The 20,468-nt window shown below is 42.7% G+C and overlaps 1 protein-coding gene across 1 annotated transcript; it reads right to left on the bottom strand.

Annotated features, from left to right (window-relative positions):
• Positions 1 to 208: 208 nt before the first annotated feature.
• Positions 209 to 20,316, bottom strand: STARD7 (StAR related lipid transfer domain containing 7). The gene is made up of 8 exons (XM_010959022.3): positions 19,493 to 20,316; positions 10,458 to 10,666; positions 10,072 to 10,121; positions 8,692 to 8,802; positions 8,529 to 8,611; positions 7,990 to 8,089; positions 2,794 to 2,878; positions 209 to 1,985 (listed from the first exon to the last, which is right to left on the bottom strand). Exons 1-8 carry the CDS (start codon positions 19,816 to 19,818, stop codon positions 1,801 to 1,803), a joined length of 1,149 nt encoding a protein of 382 aa, XP_010957324.2. The 5' UTR covers positions 19,819 to 20,316; the 3' UTR covers positions 209 to 1,800.
• Positions 20,317 to 20,468: the final 152 nt, after the last annotated feature.

The raw sequence follows: 20,468 nt of genomic DNA, 5'->3' as shown, positions 1-20,468 counted from the left end.
GACAAGGAAGTGGTAACAGGTCGTTTGTTTTCAGTTGCCAAACAGGTCACCTGGAAAGGGCTGACAGTCTAGACGAGGGGCGAGCTGTGTGTCAGTTACCGCCGAGGAAGACCAAGCTCCGCCGCTCCCACGTGCCAACTTCATGATCAGGGAGAAGTCAGTCTAGCAGGCAAGATTTCCCCACCAACATCTGTCTGAAGACACACTCTTTGGTACCAATCTTTATGTATTTATTCACACATTTGATAAAAATGTCACAGTCAGGGGTTAAATCATTACAATGACACGAGTAACTGTACAGACCAACCCCAAGTGCAGAGTAAAATTGCCACACCCAGCTCCGTAACACCCATGTGCTCCCACCACACCTGACCACGTTCCAAAAACCACGGGCGCTAAATTCACACCGAACCCAGGGGCTCTGCCCTGGCTGCGTCACGTCCTGGGGATGAGAAGAGAAAAGAAGCTGGGACTGCCTGACGCATCTCTGCTCTGCCAACGACGCAGAGAAGGCAAGACATGAAACACCGGGGCAGGCATTTCCTTGGCACAAAACTTAGGCAACAAAAAGGTCAAGGGGCTTAAAGTTAGTCTCAGGTTTAGCTCCTCTTTTCAACAACACAAAAGGGTAGCGGGGGTTGGGGGGAGAACCTAGTCACTCAGCTAGGCCAGACCGATCCCACCTGATTGTGACTGTATCCAAACTGCGCCGTCTGCTTTTATTTCAGCTCAGAAGAGGAAAACCTCTTCAGAGGAACGAGAGAGGGTCACATAAACCACATCCTCCTTATATTAGCATTTGGGACAAGATTCCATCTATTCGTTCACACAGCTTGTCTACAGCTTTGAGAGGGAGCCGCCCAACCCCCATCTCTCTGCCTGTAGCCTCCCAACATGGACAAGTCCTTGGCATCCAATCAAACCTGAAGTGTGAAAAATATGCCTGAATCAAAAAGGTGTTCTCTGTACAGCTGGACTATGGGAAAATCTATTCAACTCCCCAATTCCCACTTTTTGACACAAAGGTTAAAAAAAAAATGCTAAAGTGTAATGGTTTGAGCATTTCCACTGACCCTGTCAAAAACACTGACAATACAGAGTGATGTCTAAAAGGATCAGCTTCCCAGTGTTCTTGGTAAATGGGCTACAGAAGGAGGCAACGACGTAAGTTAATATAGACCGTGAATACAGACGAACTGGCCAACTCCACGGAAACTGCTTCGGGTAGGGTGAGTCAGTGAGATAAGAATGGGAGGTGAAGAGACATTTCTTGGTACAAACTTTGCCCCTAAAGGTAGGAGCAAGGTGAGGACAAGGCACTTACACTGCCAAGCAACAGTTCACACCCCTCAACACCAAGACTGTGACCAAGAGCGCTCCCCATGACCCTCACTGGAGACTCAACCACCCAGTCGGTCCAGCTGGACGTTCAGAACCAAAGGAAACCCAAAGTACTGCAGAACCGAGGCTGAGAATGGAATGTGGGTGGAGGAAACCACTCAGAGGAAGCAACAGATGTCGTCCCCTCTGGCCTGAGATGAGACGTTGGTTCCAGATTAGCTCAGTGAAATACTGAATCTCAAAATGCTCGGCCTGAGAATATGACAATGCCCCCACGGATGCTGCCTCCTCTGTTTTGATAAAGAGCAGAAGGGCTCTGAAGAGACTGGACACCACTGCTGAATTATCTTGCACTGGTGGTTACAGCAGACACCTCTAACACATGTCCTGTTCCGCAGCGGAGCGATAAGAAACCGAGGCAGGGCTGGAAGCAGCCTGTCCCTCTTCTCCCAAAGTCCTTCACGCATACTCGATCCGGGCAGGGCCGCAGCTGCCCTCGCTCTTCCGCTCGGAAGATGGGGCGGTGGCCTTGGCTTCACTACCCACTTCCAGAGGCTTAGACGAGATGTAGTCCTTAACTTTGATCTCCATGTTCTTGGCTTTCAGCGTGGCCATGTGCAGCTTCTCCAGGAAATCTGGCATGCCTGTTGGGAGAGGGAAATCTAGACAGACGGACATACAACCCAGCAGTAGTCTTAAAACCAGATGGGCCTCTTCCTTTCATGGTAGGGAGCCAATGCCTCCTTAACAGAGATCGCAGCCTGACTGACAGACACCCAAAGCGTACAGGGAGTGAAAACAACCCATAACCCCTGAGACCCTGTGAAAAGGGGTGCTGATCAGGTCACACAAATCCCCAAAGGCTCTCTTTCAGGTGATTAAAAAAATATCATGTATCAGTGGCACAGCCTAAGTATCTGCCAACCTTGTTTAGGGAAATGTTGAACAGAAACACCCAATCTCTCCCTCATCATTCTCCCCTGAGGTATAAGAAGGGGCCTGTGGAGAACCAGAAGGAAGGAAACTACATGAGGATGCTTTTAAGGCAAGAGAGTAAAAGGGAAGGGCGCAGGCACAGCAGTGACATGCAGCCTCTGTCAGGCAAGGGTGGTGGCCCCTCTCTCCAGGTGACTGTCCTGTAATCACACTTTCTATGCTAGATTTTATGGCTTCCAACACTAAGCAGCAAATTTTAAAATACATTAATGTGCACAGTCCACATTTAAGGCATTAAGCTGATGTTCTTCTTATAACTCTCCTCTGGACCTAAGTTCCTTTTTGGGACTCACTCCAAATTGCAGTTGGAAGCTTTAATAACTTCAAAACAATATTCAAGAATGAACTTGAAAGGGCTTTAGTGAGACGAGCATGAATCTCCTTGTTGCCATTATGAAGCTAGAGAAAAAAACGCTCAGCCCAGGTTCCAGGCCCTCTTTACAAGTGCCCACTCACCACTGGAAACCATCCAACTAACGCAGTAGCGAGGAAATACAGTCTGGGGATTGTCACTGTATGTCAACAAGTAGTCAAAGCCATTCTGGAAAAGAAAAACCACAAAGATGAATTACCCCCCACATAACACACAACAACCAAGATCAGATTCTGGGGTGGAAAGTGGCATTTTTTTCACCCTGTGCAAAAAATTCTGAGTTATTAACACCGAAGACCTGAGAGGTTATGATCTTGTGAGGCTGCCCCCAGGCTGGCGTCTGGGAACCTGGCTCCCGACGGCTCCCAGTCCACAGTTAAATGCTAAAGGGTGGCTCCCTGGGTCTCATCTGTGCAAACAGTGCGCTTGATGCTGAGCATCTGCTTTCCTCCTGGGGCTGGGATTCTAGGATGAGCTAGGCAGAGGGCGCCAATGTGAGCAGCCCCCAGTAAGAATCTCGGGTGCTGAATCTCTAATTGGCTTCCTCGGGCAAGAAAAAAAAAAAATCACACAGACGTTGCTGGGTCTTTGTTGCTGGGGGAGGACGTGCTCTGTGAGCCCTCACGGAGGGAGCACATGAGGAGGAAGCCTGCAGTGGATTCCTCCAGATTCTGCCTGGGTCCTTCTCCTTTTGATCCAGCTGTGCATCCTTCCTGCATCACTGTGATAAATCTCAGCCATGAGAGTGACTGCAAGCTGGGTCCTTCTAGGGAATCTTCGAACGTGAACGTGGGGGCGTCCTGAGGACCCTACGCTTACCTGCAGTGTTTAAACATCTTAATCTTTACCAAAATGATACGAACTCTACTACCACTTCTACTAATAGCAAACACATACAGCACTTAACCACATGCCAGGAACTGCTTCAGCTGCTCACAACCCTATTAGGTAGGTACTGTTATCCCCCATTTTATACATGAGGAAACTGAGCACAAAGAGGCTAAGTGACTTTGCCCAGGGCAGCCCACATACTCAACAAGAGCCAGGATGAACCCAGAATTCTGCCACAAGGCCCAGGCACCCACTCTGGCTCAGTCCGCACATTGCCTGGTACAGTGAGGATAAGGATTAAAGAGATTCTAGGTATCCTGAGCCTAGGAGAGGTGTGAGCCAAAGTGGGTAAGAGACAACCACTTCCAAGTCTGCACTGCTTAAAGCAGCCTGGCCACAACTGTAGGTGGCAGCACTATGACTTTAACCTCTCATGTCTTCACACCAAAATCCATCTTCTTTATTTCCTGGGTGAAATGTTTTAACCTTTTATTCATTTACTCAACATGTATCTGAATGTCTGCTCTGTGTCTGGCACTGTGCTAGGTACCACAGAGGAAATAAAAATGCGCCAGTCCTTGCCCTCAGGAGCTTCCAACTAACAGGTTAAACAGGTGCCATAACAGAGACACAGACTGAATACCACGGAGGTAAAGAGGAAGGAGAGGTGAAGCCCGCGTGATGGTAACAGTAACAGCTCCCACCACAGAGGCTGGCTACCAGACTGAATGAGTTAGTACACGCAGACTAAATTATTCTTCCCATAAAACACAAGTCAAAAGACCAGGGTTCTCATCCACTACTGCTTATATCGAAAACAATGGTTACCTACTGGAAGGAAGGAACTGGGTAGAAGGAACAGGGATGTAAGCTAAATTACTCTATTTCTTTTATATATTTGACTTTGGAAACACACATTTTTCATTATTACTTTTTAAATTTTTATTTATTTTTTATTTTTAGAGTGGTGATTTCTTTACACACACACACACACACAATAGAGGTACTGGGGATTAAGCCCAGGACCTCGTGCATGCTAAGCAGGCACTCTACCATTGAGCTACACCCTCCCACCTTTTTGCATTATTTAATAGAAGAAACTTAAATGTAATAAGCAGTATCTAAAAAAACTAGCAAACAAGGAACCTAAGTATGACCTGAGTTGGTAGGAAAAACCACAAAGAGAGGACCTAATTCGAGTGACTTTAAAACTCAGTATTTTGCACACAGTGTATACATATCCTAAGGACAAAATAGACGTACACTCTGCGGTCCTGAATTTGAATTAAAAGTACTAGTGTGCACTTAGGATGCACCTTTCAAACAAACAAACCTGATTACTTAGTTCTATCTTCTGAAAAGGCCTAAAAACAATGAGCAAGCCCCGAGCTATGAGAACTCCTAGAGGCCAAACTGTGGTAGTTAAATGCCATGTCCTTAAAGGGCATCAGGGCCCCTAGAAGAAATGCTAATTTCCAGGTTAACAGCTAAAACTATTCAAGATGAACCTGGAATACCTTATAATAACAGAAAACAGGAGAGTTCCTGAGGTCAAGTCAAAAGGATTCCAGCTAGTAACAAGAGGTTCCTAACAGCCAAAAGTGTGACAATTTGAGCACCGACAATAGTAACTGTAATGGATTAAGACCAACCTAATATGTTTAAATTTGTGAGTTTATAAAGGCATTTCTTTAAAAAACAAAAACAAAAACAAAAAACTAAAACTTTACCTTTGAAGAATCACTACAGAGAAATAATACATTATTTAAAAAACTAGTAAATGGGGGTAGGGTATAGAGCTCAAGTGGTGGAATGCATGCTTAGCACGCATGAGGTCCTGGGTTCAATCCTCAGTACTTCTAAGAATAAATAAATAAACCTAATTACTACCCCCACCCCCCACCAAAAAACTCAGTAAATGAAGGAAACAAATCAAGCATTCCTCTTATTTCCCTTTCCCTGTGAACTACAGGAAACGAAACAATTTATGAGGAAATTTTCACCTAAAGTATTTCACCTAATAAATGGAAATAAGTGAAGAAAGAATGAAGAAATTACAAAATTAGCATTTTGTAACCTCAAATGAAATAGATCTGAGCAATAATCGTCATTTCCAAATTCACAAAAAAAAGGAGGAAATCAGACATTGTTTGTCTTCTAATAACAACCTCAAAACAAACAACCTGAATCTGTTCAAGCCTCTAGATCGAAGTACCCGCATCCAGGAAACACATGGGACAGAGACATGTTAAATGACACTATGGACACTATAGGGATATAACCAGCAAGATCCAAATAAAGAACTTGGCTCTTCAATAAATATAACCGCAAAAAAAAAAAAAAAAAAAGGAGGGAACTCAAGAGATAGATACAAAGCTACAGGCAGTATGAACATGTTTCAATGTCTGGATCTTATTTGGATCCTGATGCAAATAAACCAACTACAAAAAAATTCATGGAAGATCAAGAAAATTTGAACACTATATATATCTGATTTTAGAGAATTACGATATTGAGATTATGTTTTCAATAATCTCTTTTCTTTTTGAGATAAATACTGAAATATCTATGGAAGAATTCATGTAAGGGTTCTTCTAGAGCAAAGCAAGGATCTGCTTCCAAATAATCAGGGAGTGGGAAAGGGAACGGGGAAGGGAACCGACAAAGCAAGTCTGGCCATGGCTCGGTCACTGTCAGGAAGAACACAGACGGTTCACTATACTATCCTACTTCTTCACCTTCTGTATACATTTCAAATTTTCCCAATAAAAAGTAAAACAAACCAAACACCATACCTTGGCCCAAGGATCTACTTCCCATCTGGCAAATCCCAACTCAGCTGCCTGGTTTTCAAGTCCCTCTGCACATGGTGACTGTAACTTTTCACCCCTCCCTAACCTCTACCTTCCTTCTTGAACAGTAAGTCTCTGAACATCCCAGGCTCATTTCTACCTTTGTCTCTGGTGGAATCACGTCCTCTGCCTCCAGTGCCCTTCCTGCTCTCCTCCATCCACAGTCTGCCTTTTCACAAGAACCAACTTTTCAAAAGAACTAACCTTTTGCATAAGAACTTGCCACAATATACTAAAAGAATTATACAGATTAATTCATATTGTTCCCCCACCCCAACTGAAATTATTTGTTGGATGCAACACACTCTGCCAGGTGCAAAACTCTGCCTGAGCTGTCTCATGGTCATGGTATCTAAAGCAGTAATGCTGGAACTCGTCACTTTTTTTTTTTTTTTCCCCAAATAGGAACTACATGGCCAAGGTTCAAATTTCAAAAGCAACATAAAGTGAGTGAGGTGCAATCCCGACTCCCACACCATCCCCACCCTGACCCAGGCTCCCCAGTCTAAAGGTAGCTAGCCACCAACAGCAGACTTCTTGTCCAGCTTCTAAAGCAAGGACTTTACAACATTTTTAACTATATTTACAACACACTGTGAATAATCCTTTTTATACTGCAATCTAGTTCTCTCTCTCATACACACACACCCATACATACTTCTGTAACCAAATGTTTCATGAAATATACTTACACTCAGTTTCTATTAATTCCTTTTCTTTTTAAGTACTAAATTAACTTTGTCTTCCACTATTGGGTAGCAGTCCGTGGTTTGAAAAATACTGCTCTAAAAATGATGCAGAAGTAACACACAGATCTCCCAGTAAAACAAGAGTGAAACACCACACCGACTGAGGTGAACCACCATTCCCGTCACACCAGAAGTCCCACTTCAGGTGGAGAAATGAAACAACTTGCCAAGAACAAAACCATGCTAAAAGAACAGTCATACAGCTCTAAAACAAAGCCATTATAAAGTGAAACAGAACTAAAGCCAGCAACCGCAATAATGAATATGTACACTCAACAGAGATTTGGCTAAAAAAATAAAAAATAAAACACTGCACTAAGTTGAAGAAAATATTTCTCTCAAAGAAAGGTCACAAAATTTTAAAGAAGGCAGAGAGCATGAATCTAGCTCTCTCATTTTACAGACAAGGAAACAGAGTCCAGAAAGGTGGCAGGTGTTCTGCCCACTGTGGTGAAATTCTGATGGGAAAGGTGCTCACCCAAGAACGCTGCCACCGACCGGCTGACGAGTCAGGGGCCATCATCTCCGAGCTGTCCCGCAGTAACGGGAGCCAATGGCCACCACTGCTTTGTCTAGGGGGGTCTCCAGGTACAATGTTCTACAGCAGGGGTCCTCAAGGGTGGTCCCCAGACCAGCAGCATCAGCCTCACCTGGGAACTTCTTAAAAAGCGCAAATTCTCAGCCACAGCCCAGCACTGCTGTAACAAGCTCCAGGGGATTCTGATGTGTGCCACGTTCAAGAACCACTGGGCACAGCAAGCCAAGCTCCCCGGGTTCAGATAAAAGGCACTCCGTGAGAAAATCCCAAAGCCACTCCACATCACCTCCTGGATGGTGCAGAACTCACCTCATCAAATGACTTGTGGGGACGGATAACCATCTGGGACTCATATGATCTGACCCTGACAAATTCTGGAGACTCTGGCACACTAGGGTGCTCCACGGCACTAGGAAGAGAAAAGTTAAGGAAACTCTTAGTAATTTACTGTCTACAAGGAAAATAATACAGGAGCTAAAGTTAAGAGGAAAATCTAAAAGGCTGCCTCTAATCTTAAAATAAAACAGAAGTCACTAAGATGAATGAATATAAAATAAGTTCTAAAAACCAAGTGAGTTAACTTGGTGATTCCTGGCTCGCTAGGCTTTGTGTTGAAGAAGAGAGCATTTCTTTTTTTAATTGTCAACATTAAGGAACTAAATTCGTTAGTTTACTGAAAAGCTTACATCCCCTCAGTCCTCACAGCCCACTCACGTTCTAGCTGGGATGCACGGGGCCCTGGCTTCACCTCTAAGGCACTGAGGACAAGCACACTCCCACCACAGACACCCATGAACGAAGGACACAGCTAAGGGGACTGAGCAGGAGCCACAGGTCACCATACATACCGTGACACCAACACCATCACGTTGTTCTCCTGATCCACGCTGTACCGCCGAACATAAACATAATCCCGTGAGTACATTGGATACTAAAGGAAAGCAGGGGCAGGATTAGTGCGCTGCCTCACATGGACATGATAAAAGTAAAACCAGAAGAGAAAATACTCACAGGAAAATGGGTTACCCAGTGAAGAACCTCAGATCCACTAACCACATCCCTCTCAATCACTTCCAGCTTGATCACCAGGGCATCCCACTTTTTTCTATACTCTGTATCCAGCTGCGGGAAGAGAAAAGACCATGAGAGCCCAAGAGATCCAAAACAGAGCTGCGGGAGATGTCTCCAGATGCCTGGACCTCTGACCCAAGGACCTTCTTCTGAAAACAGTGATCTGACCCAAAAGGCAGTGCCAGAGTGTCAAAAGACATGGCTGTGTTCACTACATAAGAGTCTTTTAAAATCCCTTCTTGTAGGCCACTACCATTACCTAGAAAGTCAATCTTAACAAGAAAAAGCCAAATCAAAGAAAGTGTAAGAAAAAAATATCACAATAGATATGTCTGGGGAAAATACAGCAGACAGTGATATAAACAGGTAAGGGTAAAATAATTCTAGCAAGTTATCAACAGACAGAAAGTCCAAAAACACGAGCAGACACCTCACACAAATTCAAGTAGTGTATTTTTAAAAATTTCTAGCATCACTAGTAACTAAGGAATTTCAAAATACAACACAGATCATAAACATCCAAACCAACAAAAATTAAATACAGACTGACAAAATTCAGTGCTTATGGGAAAGCATGCTCTTGTATATTCACAGTGGGTGTTATAATCATCAAAGTAGTGACTGCAAGTCCAGTAAAACAAGAAAGATCCAGGAAGGGAAAAAAATTTTTTTATAGAACCCTGGGTAATCCCACCTCCCCTTTTCATACATTTCCCTCCAAGGAGGAAAGCAGTCTTTGAACAGACACCTTTCATCTTTACTAAATAAACACCGTCACTGTGGACTAGTTTCAGACTACTAAATCCTGACTGGATCCACACGGAAGGGGAAAATCCCATAAAAGACATCATTGGGCCAACAGATAAATCTGGAACACAAACAAAGCTTCTGTAAATACTGCATCAGTGGTACATTTACTGGCTAATAATGGTACCATGGCTAGTTAAGCGAATACGTCTAGTTTTTAAAATATACGTATCAAAGGATTTTGGAATAAAGGGTATATAACCTACCCTCAAATTGTTTAGAAAAAAAACCATAAAGCCTTATAAGATAAATTTAAGCACTCAAATCCATCCCTCTATTTGATCTTCCCAACAGCCCTGTAAGGGATCAAATCAGCCTTATCCCCACTGGACAAACAAAGAAATCCTAAGTCTAACGTTTACCCAGATGCTATTGGACATGAGATGAGGGTTCAGAGACAGATGGACGTACTGAAGCCAGTGTCCTCTGAGTCAGAGAAATGACTCATGCAGACAATGGCAAGTAGATTTCTAGGCTCAGCAGCTCCAAGACTGGGGAGAAAAATTTACTCACCTGAACATTGAAGAACTGCCGGGGTGTCACATCCGTGTAGGTTCCAAAAACTAGAACGACAGGAAAGAATACGGATGTTTGCCACGGTCTCATCACTCACCTCACTGTCACTTAACTGCATCTCAATTACAGAGCACTGACAGATCTTAGAGGCAGATTCGGGAATGAGAAGTCACACTGGGGCAGCAAAGTTAGACAATCTATAGCAAAGTATAGCAAAGACATGGAAACGCTCGTCATCTGGGAGAGGAAAAACAACAAACAGCAAACCAGGGCAAATTTCCTGAGGAACAACCAGAATAGAAGAGTTTGGAGAGCAGGAGGAACACAGCGCTGTGCACCCGCCGACCGCGGAGCACACCCCCAGGCAGCCGGGCTGGGCTCACCTCTGTACTGGTAAAGGTGGGTGCCTGCAATGGGCCGCCGCCACAGCTTGAAGTGTTTCTTGTCCATCACCATTTCCCATGGTTGCTCTTTGCCTCCTGAATCCTCATGCCCTTGGGTTTGGGATTTTGGTTCGGGAGGGGGGCGTTCAACTCCAGAGCTCTGAAACAAACCTGACATTTCCTCCAACCGTTTCATCTCATCAATGGATCTGGAAAGGATAAAAACAGGCACAGTGCATAGTCAGTCCTGTGAAATGAAACGTCCACACAAACAAGAGTACAGAACAGTGTGGGTTTAAAGCAGTATAAAGTGTAGTGAATAAAAATATGAGTCTGAATCCTAGTCCAACATTCATCAACTAGAGTGTTACATTACTTAACCAATCCTTACTTCTTAATCTGTAAAACGCGGATAATAATGGTACCTACTTCAAAGGTTGACTGTAAATATTAAATAAATTTACATGTAAAGTGCTTAGTACCTGGCATATAATTAGCCTTCAAATGTTAAATAATCATTATGATTTATAATTATGAAGGTCATTTGATGTTTTGCCCATTTTTATTGCGTTGTCTTCCTATCACATTATAAGAGTATTTATGTATTTTTCCTCCTCTCTTTTAAAGAGGTAACTCATATATGATAAGAATCATCCTTTTACTGTATACCATTCAGTGCTTTTTAGTATAGTCTCAAGGTTGTACAACCATTACCACTAATTCCAGAACACTGTTGTCATCCCCCAGAGAAACCCATCCCCAACAGTAGTCACTCCTCACAGCCCCTGAGAGCCACTCACCTACCTTCTGACGCTATGGACTTGCCTATTCTGGACATTTCATATAAATGGAATCTTACAATAGATGATCTCTTCGATCTGGCTTTTTTCACTTAGCATATTTACAAGGTTCATTCACACTGTACTTTATGCTTTTTACGGCTAAATAATATTCCACTCTATGGATGTATCACATTTTGTTTATCCATTCACCAGGTGATGGACATTTCGGTAGTTCCCACTTTTTGGCTATTATGAATAATACTGCTGTGAATACTGGCGTACAAGTTTTGTATACACATAAGCTTTTGTTTTCTTGGGTAGATTCCTGGGAGTGTTATTTGCTGGGTCATGGTAATTCAATGTTTAACTTTTTGAGGAAGTGCCAGATTATTTTCCAAAGCAGCTGTTCCATTTTATATTCATACCAACCATGTATGAGGGTTCCAACTGCTTCACATCTTTGCCAACACTTGTTCTTGTCCATCTCTTTGATTCTAACAATCCTCCTGGGTGTGAAGTGCTATCTCATTGTGGTCTTCTATTTGTATTCTCCGAATAACGACTAATGATGTTGAGCGTATTTTCATGTGCTTACCGAACATTTGTTTATCTTCTCTGGAGAAAGATCTATTGAAATCTTAGATTATTCACTTTCTTGATAGTAACCTTTAACGCACAAAAGTTTTCAATTTTGATAAAGTCCAGTTAATCTTTTTTCTTTGATTGCTTAGTTTTTGGTGTTTTTTTATCTAAGAAACCACTGCCTAATCCAAGGTCATTAAGAACTTATGCCTATATTTCCTTCTAAGGGTTTTAGCTTACATTCAGGTCTTTGATCCAATTAAATTTCTGTGTATGGTGTGAGGCAGGGGGTGTAAATTCACTATTTTGCATGTGCATCTTCAGTTGTCCCAGCACCATCTGTTGAAGACTATTCTTTCTCCACTGAATTGTCTTGGCACCTTTATTGAGAAATCAAATTGACCATAATGGTAAGAGTTTATTTCTAAACTCTAAAATTGTATATACCTACAATTCATATATCTATCCTTATGCCAGTACCATATCATCTTAATCACTGTAGCTTTGTAGTACGTTTTAAAGTCAGGAAGGGTGAGTCCTCCAATTCTGTCCTTTTTCAAGACTGTTTTGACTATTCTGGGTCTTTCATTTCCATCTAAGCACTGGTATTAGCTTGTCAATTTTCACAAAATAACCTGCTATGATTTTGATAGGAACTGTGTTGAATTTACAGATCACTTTGGGTGGTACTGCCGTCTTAACAATATCAAGACTTTCAATCCATGAACACAGTATATCCTTCCATTTATTTACGTCTTTTAACATTTCTTTCAATGATCTTTTGTGGTTTTCAGGGTGTCTTGTACTTATTTTGTTAAATTTATTCCTTAGTATTTTATTCTTTTTGATGCTATGGCAAATGAAATTGTTTTCCTAACTTTATTTTCAGACTGTTCATTGCTAGTTTACAGAAACACAACCTTGTAAACTGATCTTATATCCTGCAAGCTTGCTGAACTTATTTATTAGCTCTAATAAATTCCTATGGATTCCTTACAATTATCTATATACAAGATCATGTTAGCTGTAAATAGAGTTAGTTTTACCTTCTTCTCCAATCTGGATGCCTTTCATTTCTTTGTCCTGCCTAATTTCCCTGGCAAGATTATGCAGTACAATGTTGAAGGGTGAGCAGACATCTGTCTTGCTCCTGATCTTAGGCAAAAGCTTTATCTTTCACCATTAACTATGCTGTTAGCTGTGTTTTTTGTAGATATCCTTTACCATGTTGAGGAAGTTTCCTTCTATTCCTAGTTCGTGAATTTTTTTTTTGTTGTTATGAAAGGAGGTTGGATTTTGTCAAATGCTTTTCCTGCATCTATTAAGATGATCATGATCATGTGGTTTTTGTACATCATTCTAATAATGCAATATATTAAATTGATTTTTATATGATGAACTAGCCTTGCTTTCCTGGGATAAATCCCACTTGTTCATGGAATATAATCCTTTTTATATGTTGCTGGACTCAGTTTGTTAGTATTTTGTCCAGGGCTGCATAAAGCTTTAAAATATTCAAAACAATACCATATGGGGTGGGTTACAGCTCAGTAGAAGAGCACATGCTTAGTATGTACGAGGTCCTGGATTCAATCCCCAGTACCTCCATTAAAAAAAAAAAAGTTAAATGATGTGTCATTATATATCATTTAGGGATGTATACATATGTATAAAGACAGATGGGAATGGAATACAACAAACAGGGATAATCTGGAGGACAGAGGATACTTCAGTTGGGAAAGGGTCCAGGCTTTAACTGTATTTACAATATTTTATATCTTAAATGTAAGTGCATTTGTAACATTCATGTTATTCTTTAAACCTTCTTATATACGTGAAACATTTTATTTATATTTTTTAAAAACATGGCTTGCATTTTCCCCAAAACCTTTAAGTAGCAAATAGGAAAGCAAGATTGCTGGCTGTGTCACATACAAATGCTTCTGTGATACAAGACTGAAGACACCACCTACTGACACATCCTGTCTATTACTCCTCCTCAACCTTCCAGAAAAACACACAGTTCAAGGTTAACTCCTAGGCAGAGTTAACCATATACACTTTTACATTTATTCCTCTATAGAAACATATCACATTATCTTATAATTAATCTATCTTTATATCTGTCCCACTTACTATGCTGTGAATTCCCTAAAGGCTCAGAATCAGTCTTTTTCATATTTTCATTTCCAGCTCCAATCAAGTGCCTGGTAGACATGACATGCTCAACAAATGTTCACTGAATAAATTGAGTGAATAAATAAATATGGAAGTAGCCCTCAATAATTCAAATTCTTACTTAAAGATCACATTTATACACTGCTTTAAAAGCCAAAATTTCAATGTTACACTGGTAAACCAAGATTAAAGTTTAGAGCAATCCAAAGCGATGGTGAGGGAGGGTAGAGATCTGGGTTCTTTTCAAGTCCTGGCTCTGCCAACTAGTGGTGTGATCCTATGCAAGTCATTTTACTTGCAAAGCCCTCCCTTTTCCCACCTATAAAGTGGGGATACTATTCCTTAAAGGTTTCTATTAGCTCTAAAGTTCCAATTCTCTGAATTTTGAACTTTGGACTTAGATGAAAATATTTATCTATGGGGACATTTGTTGTTTTAACTGCCTGAGATCTTTTTCTCTTTGGGGAGAATCCCGAAATAGGTGGGATACAGCCCCCCTGTTAACCCCTAGCAGTGACAGCACAGCTCCTAATTTAAGTGAGGTTAATCAGAGACTTCTGGTAGAGGATTTGAATCTTGAGGAAATGACACAAGGCACAGGTTTTACATTTTCTCTGTGATCTTGAGGGAGTTGAGAATCCAACCAATCTAGGAAACACAACCAACAATACTGCCCAAAGAGTATTCCTGTAGCAGGTCCTGGCTGTTCTCTTGGCCAACCTGTTCCCTGGCCTTCCTGTCAATGATCTGAGTGACCTAACACCTTTCTGATTAATCTCTTTTTGGCTTAAGTTAACCAATCTCAGTTTGCTTGCAACCAAGTACCCTAGCCAGTACAATTTATACTGATGTTCTGATGAAAAAGGTTTAACCATTCTTTTTAAAGTTTCAATTTGAATCAAAAGTTGCAAAATAGGATTGACTGCTATCACTGTAAAAACTGTCCAACTGTAGAAAAAGGGAAGGAACTTTAAAGTAGGCAATAAGACCTTGCAGAGGAGAAAGCAAAAGTAAAACCATAGCTAGACCAGCTCAGAGAATAATCCAGGCATCCTGTGGAACCAGCTATGGCACTTCTCAGGAACCAGTAAAGCAGTCTTTGGTAAAAACCAAGCATGACTCTTGAATGTCCTTCTTATCACATAATAAAGAGAGGCAGGAACATCTCATTAAAAATACATTAGAGGCTCATAAAATTATATAGTAACATGGTTTTAAGGAAATTAAACTATATGTCTATAGGCGATATTTTTAACAGCCTTCTAAGACTCAGCAGAGCCTCTGACCCACTGCTTCATCAACCTCTCCTACCTGATTAAAGGTCACCAGGTGGCCTTGATTAGACATGAGACTAAGTCCCTAGAGGGGGATAGCGATGTCTTGTGAAGGTATGACATTCATTCTTTGAAGAGCACAATGTGAATGCTGGAGTGAGATTACATCATGAAAACATCAATGATTGTCATGTTCCAGGTTCAAGAATCTCAGAAGGGTCTCAACTCCTAAACTCTGACATGACAGACATAATTATTAGCACACAGGCACACGGTCACCATCATATATGTGAAGGAAAAACCTCTCATCATAAACCTCAAGTTAGCCTGCAGTACCCAATCTTATTTGGATGGGATAGGTGTCTGAACCTTGTTATCTAATAGACTTAAACAAGCAATAAGAAGAGAGGAAAGAAGGACAAAAGAGATTATTCCCCAAATAGTAACAGAACCAGCAGATTAGTAAGAGGATCAAGGGAAGACAGTCAATGCTTTCCTTTCTCCAAAACTGAAGTCATTTCAATATTTGAGAAAGACTGGATGGACTAATACCTATGGAAATTGAAGGCATAATATCAATAAAACAGAAAAATAAGTATAATCATATTTGGCTCATTTAGGGGCCCCTCCCTGCCCTAGGTGTACAGCTTGATATAAGGCTCCAAAACAATTCAGATGAAGCCGTCCCTGTAATCAGTAACTTCAGCAAGACAAATGCCTCATTTCAATGATCCTCTCCTCAAGTTCCCAGTTACGGTCAAAGTTAGAGAACTTCATCAAGTACAATCGTTATGGGACATACCCAGCAGTAAAAGACATCAACCAGCTCACTGCAATTCTGGGCCAAACTGGTTAACTATAAAATAATCAAGGCAATCTCAAAAAATTTAAGTCAGCTTTTACACACTTCTGATTATCTGCAAAGGTATAATAGTAAAAACCCTCAAATGACAGGGGCAAAAAAAAAAGTTCCTTTAAGCCAAAAGGACATTTTGTTGATCATTTATCTAATCAATAGAACACTGAAAAGTTATAAGTATTCTGAATGCTCTGAAAGACCGAAATGGACAATTTTCTTTACGAAACTTCACAGGCACTTATTTACTCAAACTTCTAGAGTAATGAATTGTAACTTTTAAAAAAAGAGGGGAGAGATTAATGGAACATTTTCCCCTAGCCTTTCATATTTCTTAACTTCCTTCCTCTTTTTCTTCCTGTAAAAAACTTTTTTAATGTTCCAAAGCAATCAAAAATTACTGCTGTATTTTTCCAAAAGGTTTTCCCTTGGCTCACAGATTGCCAGCTAGCACCAAAAACAGTGATTAAAAGTTATTTTGTTTGATCGTTTAACTGAAGCCAATTGGGTAAGAATACTAGACTAAGCATTAAAAGTCCTAATTTCTACACATGGCCTATCAGTGAGTCAAAGCCACTTTGTTCCAGTTACTTCTTTTCTCAAATTTTCTTGCTGTTCCTCGATTAATGAGTTCCTATCTGTTAAGATGTTCTTAAGCACAGGAGAATGGAAAGCAAGGTTTTTCTTTGTCATTCTGAAAAGAAATTTAACTAACATAAGAAAAAACACATGCCACTTTAAAGCACACATTCAAAGAGAGGTCCTGCATGCTCCATCACTGTTTGATTAAGACAACAGTATCAGAATTAGTTTGTACCAGGGCACGTTGGTACAGAAACAGCACAGAAGGGCCAAGGGCTGGGATTTAGGGGCCATGGGACAATTATGCTTTTTCCATTAATGAAAGAAATGCACTTGTCCCGAGGCACGCTCAACTGTGCTCCATTATGGAAGAAATCATACCCAAAATCGTCTCATTAGAACAAACAAAATCTAAGATGTTCTAAGCTAGCTGTGACAACCTGAGCAGTGCTTCCTTTAAAGTAAATAATATTTAAACACCAAGCCAAAAAAAGTTAACCTGTGCTCCAAATACTTCATGCAAGAAAATACAAACGTGATAAGCTATGAAAACAAAAACCTGTGAAATCACTGTACAATCAAGACGCAATTGAACAGCATGTCTGCCTCCCTACAGAGACATTAAAAAAAAAATCAAAATGGGTGAGTTGCTCAAATTTTAAGTATATGACTGAATTCAAGCATGAATTAGATGGGTATGGAGTGTTAAACGAGGAGCTTCACTGGAACAACTCTGGAGAGGGTCAAAAAGGGCACCTTAAGTAAACTCACTGGCCTCTGTCTAAGCTTCTGAAATTCCCAAGCGGGTTATCGCAGAACAGTATCTCTTTAGCAGCTGGATTAGAACCAAGAATGTTGCAACCATCTGATCTCTTTCTGCCACAGTGGGCAGTCACTACTGACTCAAATGTTTACCACATCTATTTCCTATCTTATTTTCCCCTCCAGCTCCTGCAAATCAGAGGGCTTAGGACATCGTCCATAAAAATAAAAACATCGAAATAAGCCAAAGAATGACATTTACCACCTAGGTCCTAACGCTATTCAACTCCCACCCCAAAACATCTTCCCTCTCTTTAGTACCCAACAGCTCTTTCCTGGTCTTTCTTCTCTTCCCCAAATAGATCCAACTAGGAATTTTCCCTTCAACTTTCACCACTGTGGAACACGGGTATTTCATCATAAAAGACAGAATGAAAATTCAAACACTTAATTGGTAATTTCTCAATTTAAAAGTTTCTGTCCCATAAATTATTTTATTTCTCACACCCAAGAACACAATTAGAACCACTGGACAAATAGCAAAAGAACAGTGACAGAAACTAGGCAAGCTACCCATCACGTTTCACTATCTTAATTTTTTTGTGAATAAGGTTGTTTGTAGTGATGATTTTAAACTGCATTTAAAAGCCATCTTTCCTGCTAGGAAAAATATTACCAGCTCTTAAGATACACCTGCATTTACCCACAATTCACAGTGTTGCACAAATAGCTGCCTGGCATCCAGGTGCCACACCTCCAAACAGGTCACGGTACTTTACTGAAATATTTCCACTTTTAACCTAACCAAAAATGTGGAGTAACAGAAGAAATGGCTAAAATAAGTACACTTGTGTGGGATTTATCTGGGGTAGGGGACAATCCTACGTTCTTGAAATCACAGTCTCAGAGTTGAGGGGGCAGTGTGTGTGGTGGGATAGATAGAACAGTTCAAGAACATCTGTTAAAAAGAAAATACAGTGACAATGTAAAACAAGACCCAAAGCAAGGTTTCCCCATGATATTACGTGAAAACTGTAAGGGCTCGGCTAGGTTTAGAACCATGGATTGAAAACTTTAATCAGTGGTACTGCACTTTTCACGAAGAAGTTCTGATGGTGACAGCGTGATTTCTAAGCCTAATGAAACTGTACTTCCAAAGTTCTAGCGGCAGTAGCATAAAACTCACCTAATTCTTCCAGGTTAAAATGTCTGCACTTCTGGTTTGTATGGGGGGGGGAGGTGGGGCAAAATCATTTCCAGCCTCATAATTCTGCCAACGAATCACAATGACAAAAGCGCTCCCCTGGCATTTCTCATGAAGTCCCATTCGGGATGAAATAATTTTGTAAACTGCATTATCTGTACCCTCAGGTCAAGTTTAAAACCTGTTTGGAATTTGCACCTTTCTGGATGTGTTAAAGATTACGTGAATATACAAACTACTATGCAGAGAATAGATAAACAACAAGGCCCTACTGTATAGCACAGGGAACTATATTCAATGGCTTGTAAGTAACCTGTAATGAAGGATATGAAAAATAATGCACAAGTTAAAAAAAAAGGTTACGTGAACAATGGCCTACATGCCTTCAATATCTGTTTTTCTTTTTTTGGAGGGGGGAGGGAGAATTAAGTTTACTTATTTTTAGAGGAGGTATGGGGGTTTGAACCCCAGACCTTGTGTATGCTAAGCATGCACTCTACCACTTGAGCTATACCCTCCCCCCGAATACCTATTTTTCACAATGTTATTTCAGTGTCATGCTTCCCAAAGTCTTCGTCCTCCACTAACCTACACCTGCAGTTATTTCTAACTCGACAAATCAAGTTAACACATAGAGGCAATAAAGAAACGTGGTTTGCTACAATAGGATCAAGCTACTTGCATCGTCACTTCCAGTACCACTCGGTACACGAGAGGCACTGACCGCCAAGGCAGGCCCCAGGGCTCCATGTCCCCACCTCCACACCCGGCCTCCCCACCTCAGGGAACAGGCACGACCTCGCCACCGGGCCTACCTCTGCAACTCCTCCTCCTGGATCCTCTCCTCGTCCCACGCAAACACGCCGGCGAGCGCCGCCATCAAGGCAGAGGCATGGCCCGGGCGTCCGCGCAGCCGGCGCCAGAGGCGGCCGAGGAGGATGCGGCGCGAGCTCTCCGAGTAGAGGCGGCCGTAGAGCTGCGCGATCTGCTGCGCGCGCCGCACGCGCAGGCCCGTCACGAAGCGGCACTGATTGGCCAGCAGGGCGAGCAGGCCCCCGCCCCGCAGCCCCGCGCGCCCGGCCGCCGCCGCCGCGCCCACCAGCCAGGCGGCCAGGCCGGCCGGCGGCCTTCGCGGGAACATGTCGCCCGCGCGCTCCGCCGGGGCCCGTTGCCCCCTGCGCCTGCCGCGCGCCCGGAGGCTAGCGAGGCCTCGCTCACGCGGCGAAGAGAACGAGTCCGGGAGGCCGCAGGCGACCTTCCGCCGAGTCCCTCTAATTGGCGGGCCCCGAACTAGTCTCACGGTCTAACAGGTCCTTCATCTCTCTCTGCAGCAACCGCTGAGGACGAGTCTCCTCTGGGGGAGGGACTCGGTCATGGCAGGGGCCGCGGGGGCAGGCCCACAACCGCTGCAAGAGGCGCTCGCTGGTGCGGGCTGCGCCCCGGGCGAACCGACGGCGGGTCAGCCCTGTCGGTCGCCTGCCTCCTTGACGTCTTCAAACCGGCGCCAGGAGTCGTGGTGCAGAGCTGGCGGGAAGCGGTGAGGTGGCGGCGAGGTCCCGAGCGCCCCGCGTTCGCCACACACGCTGCCAGCCTGCAACCTACCCCGGTCCCGCCGCCCAGCCCTGACTGGGCGCGGCCATGACTCCCGGTGCTGATTGGCGGCGTCAAGTGCTAGTCACCGCCCCTCCCCGCCCCTTAGCGCGGCGCGCCGGGACCCCTTGCTAGCAAGCTAGGTGGCGCGGCGGCGAGAGTTAGTCAAGGGCGCCTCGAAGACTGACCGTCAGACCCCGC

The sequence above is a fragment of the Camelus bactrianus genome, chromosome 28, assembly GCF_048773025.1.
Source record: "Camelus bactrianus isolate YW-2024 breed Bactrian camel chromosome 28, ASM4877302v1, whole genome shotgun sequence".
NCBI classification, from domain to species: Eukaryota; Metazoa; Chordata; class Mammalia; order Artiodactyla; family Camelidae; genus Camelus; species Camelus bactrianus.
This window is presented reverse-complemented; position numbering and strand designations above follow the sequence as displayed.

Bases quoted from the DNA above. Each gene is read 5' to 3' on its own strand.
- STARD7 (XM_010959022.3), bottom strand. From the start codon at position 19,818: ATGTTCCCGCGAAGGCCGCCGGCCGGCCTGGCCGCCTGGCTGGTGGGC. The intron at 10,122-10,457 runs GTGAGCCCAGCC...CTGTCGTTCTAG, and splicing joins CCACCTTTACCAGTACAGAG to TTTTTGGAACCTACACGGAT. The intron at 1,986-2,793 runs GTGAGTGGGCAC...CTCTCCCAACAG, and splicing joins TAGTTGGATGGTTTCCAGTG to GCATGCCAGATTTCCTGGAG.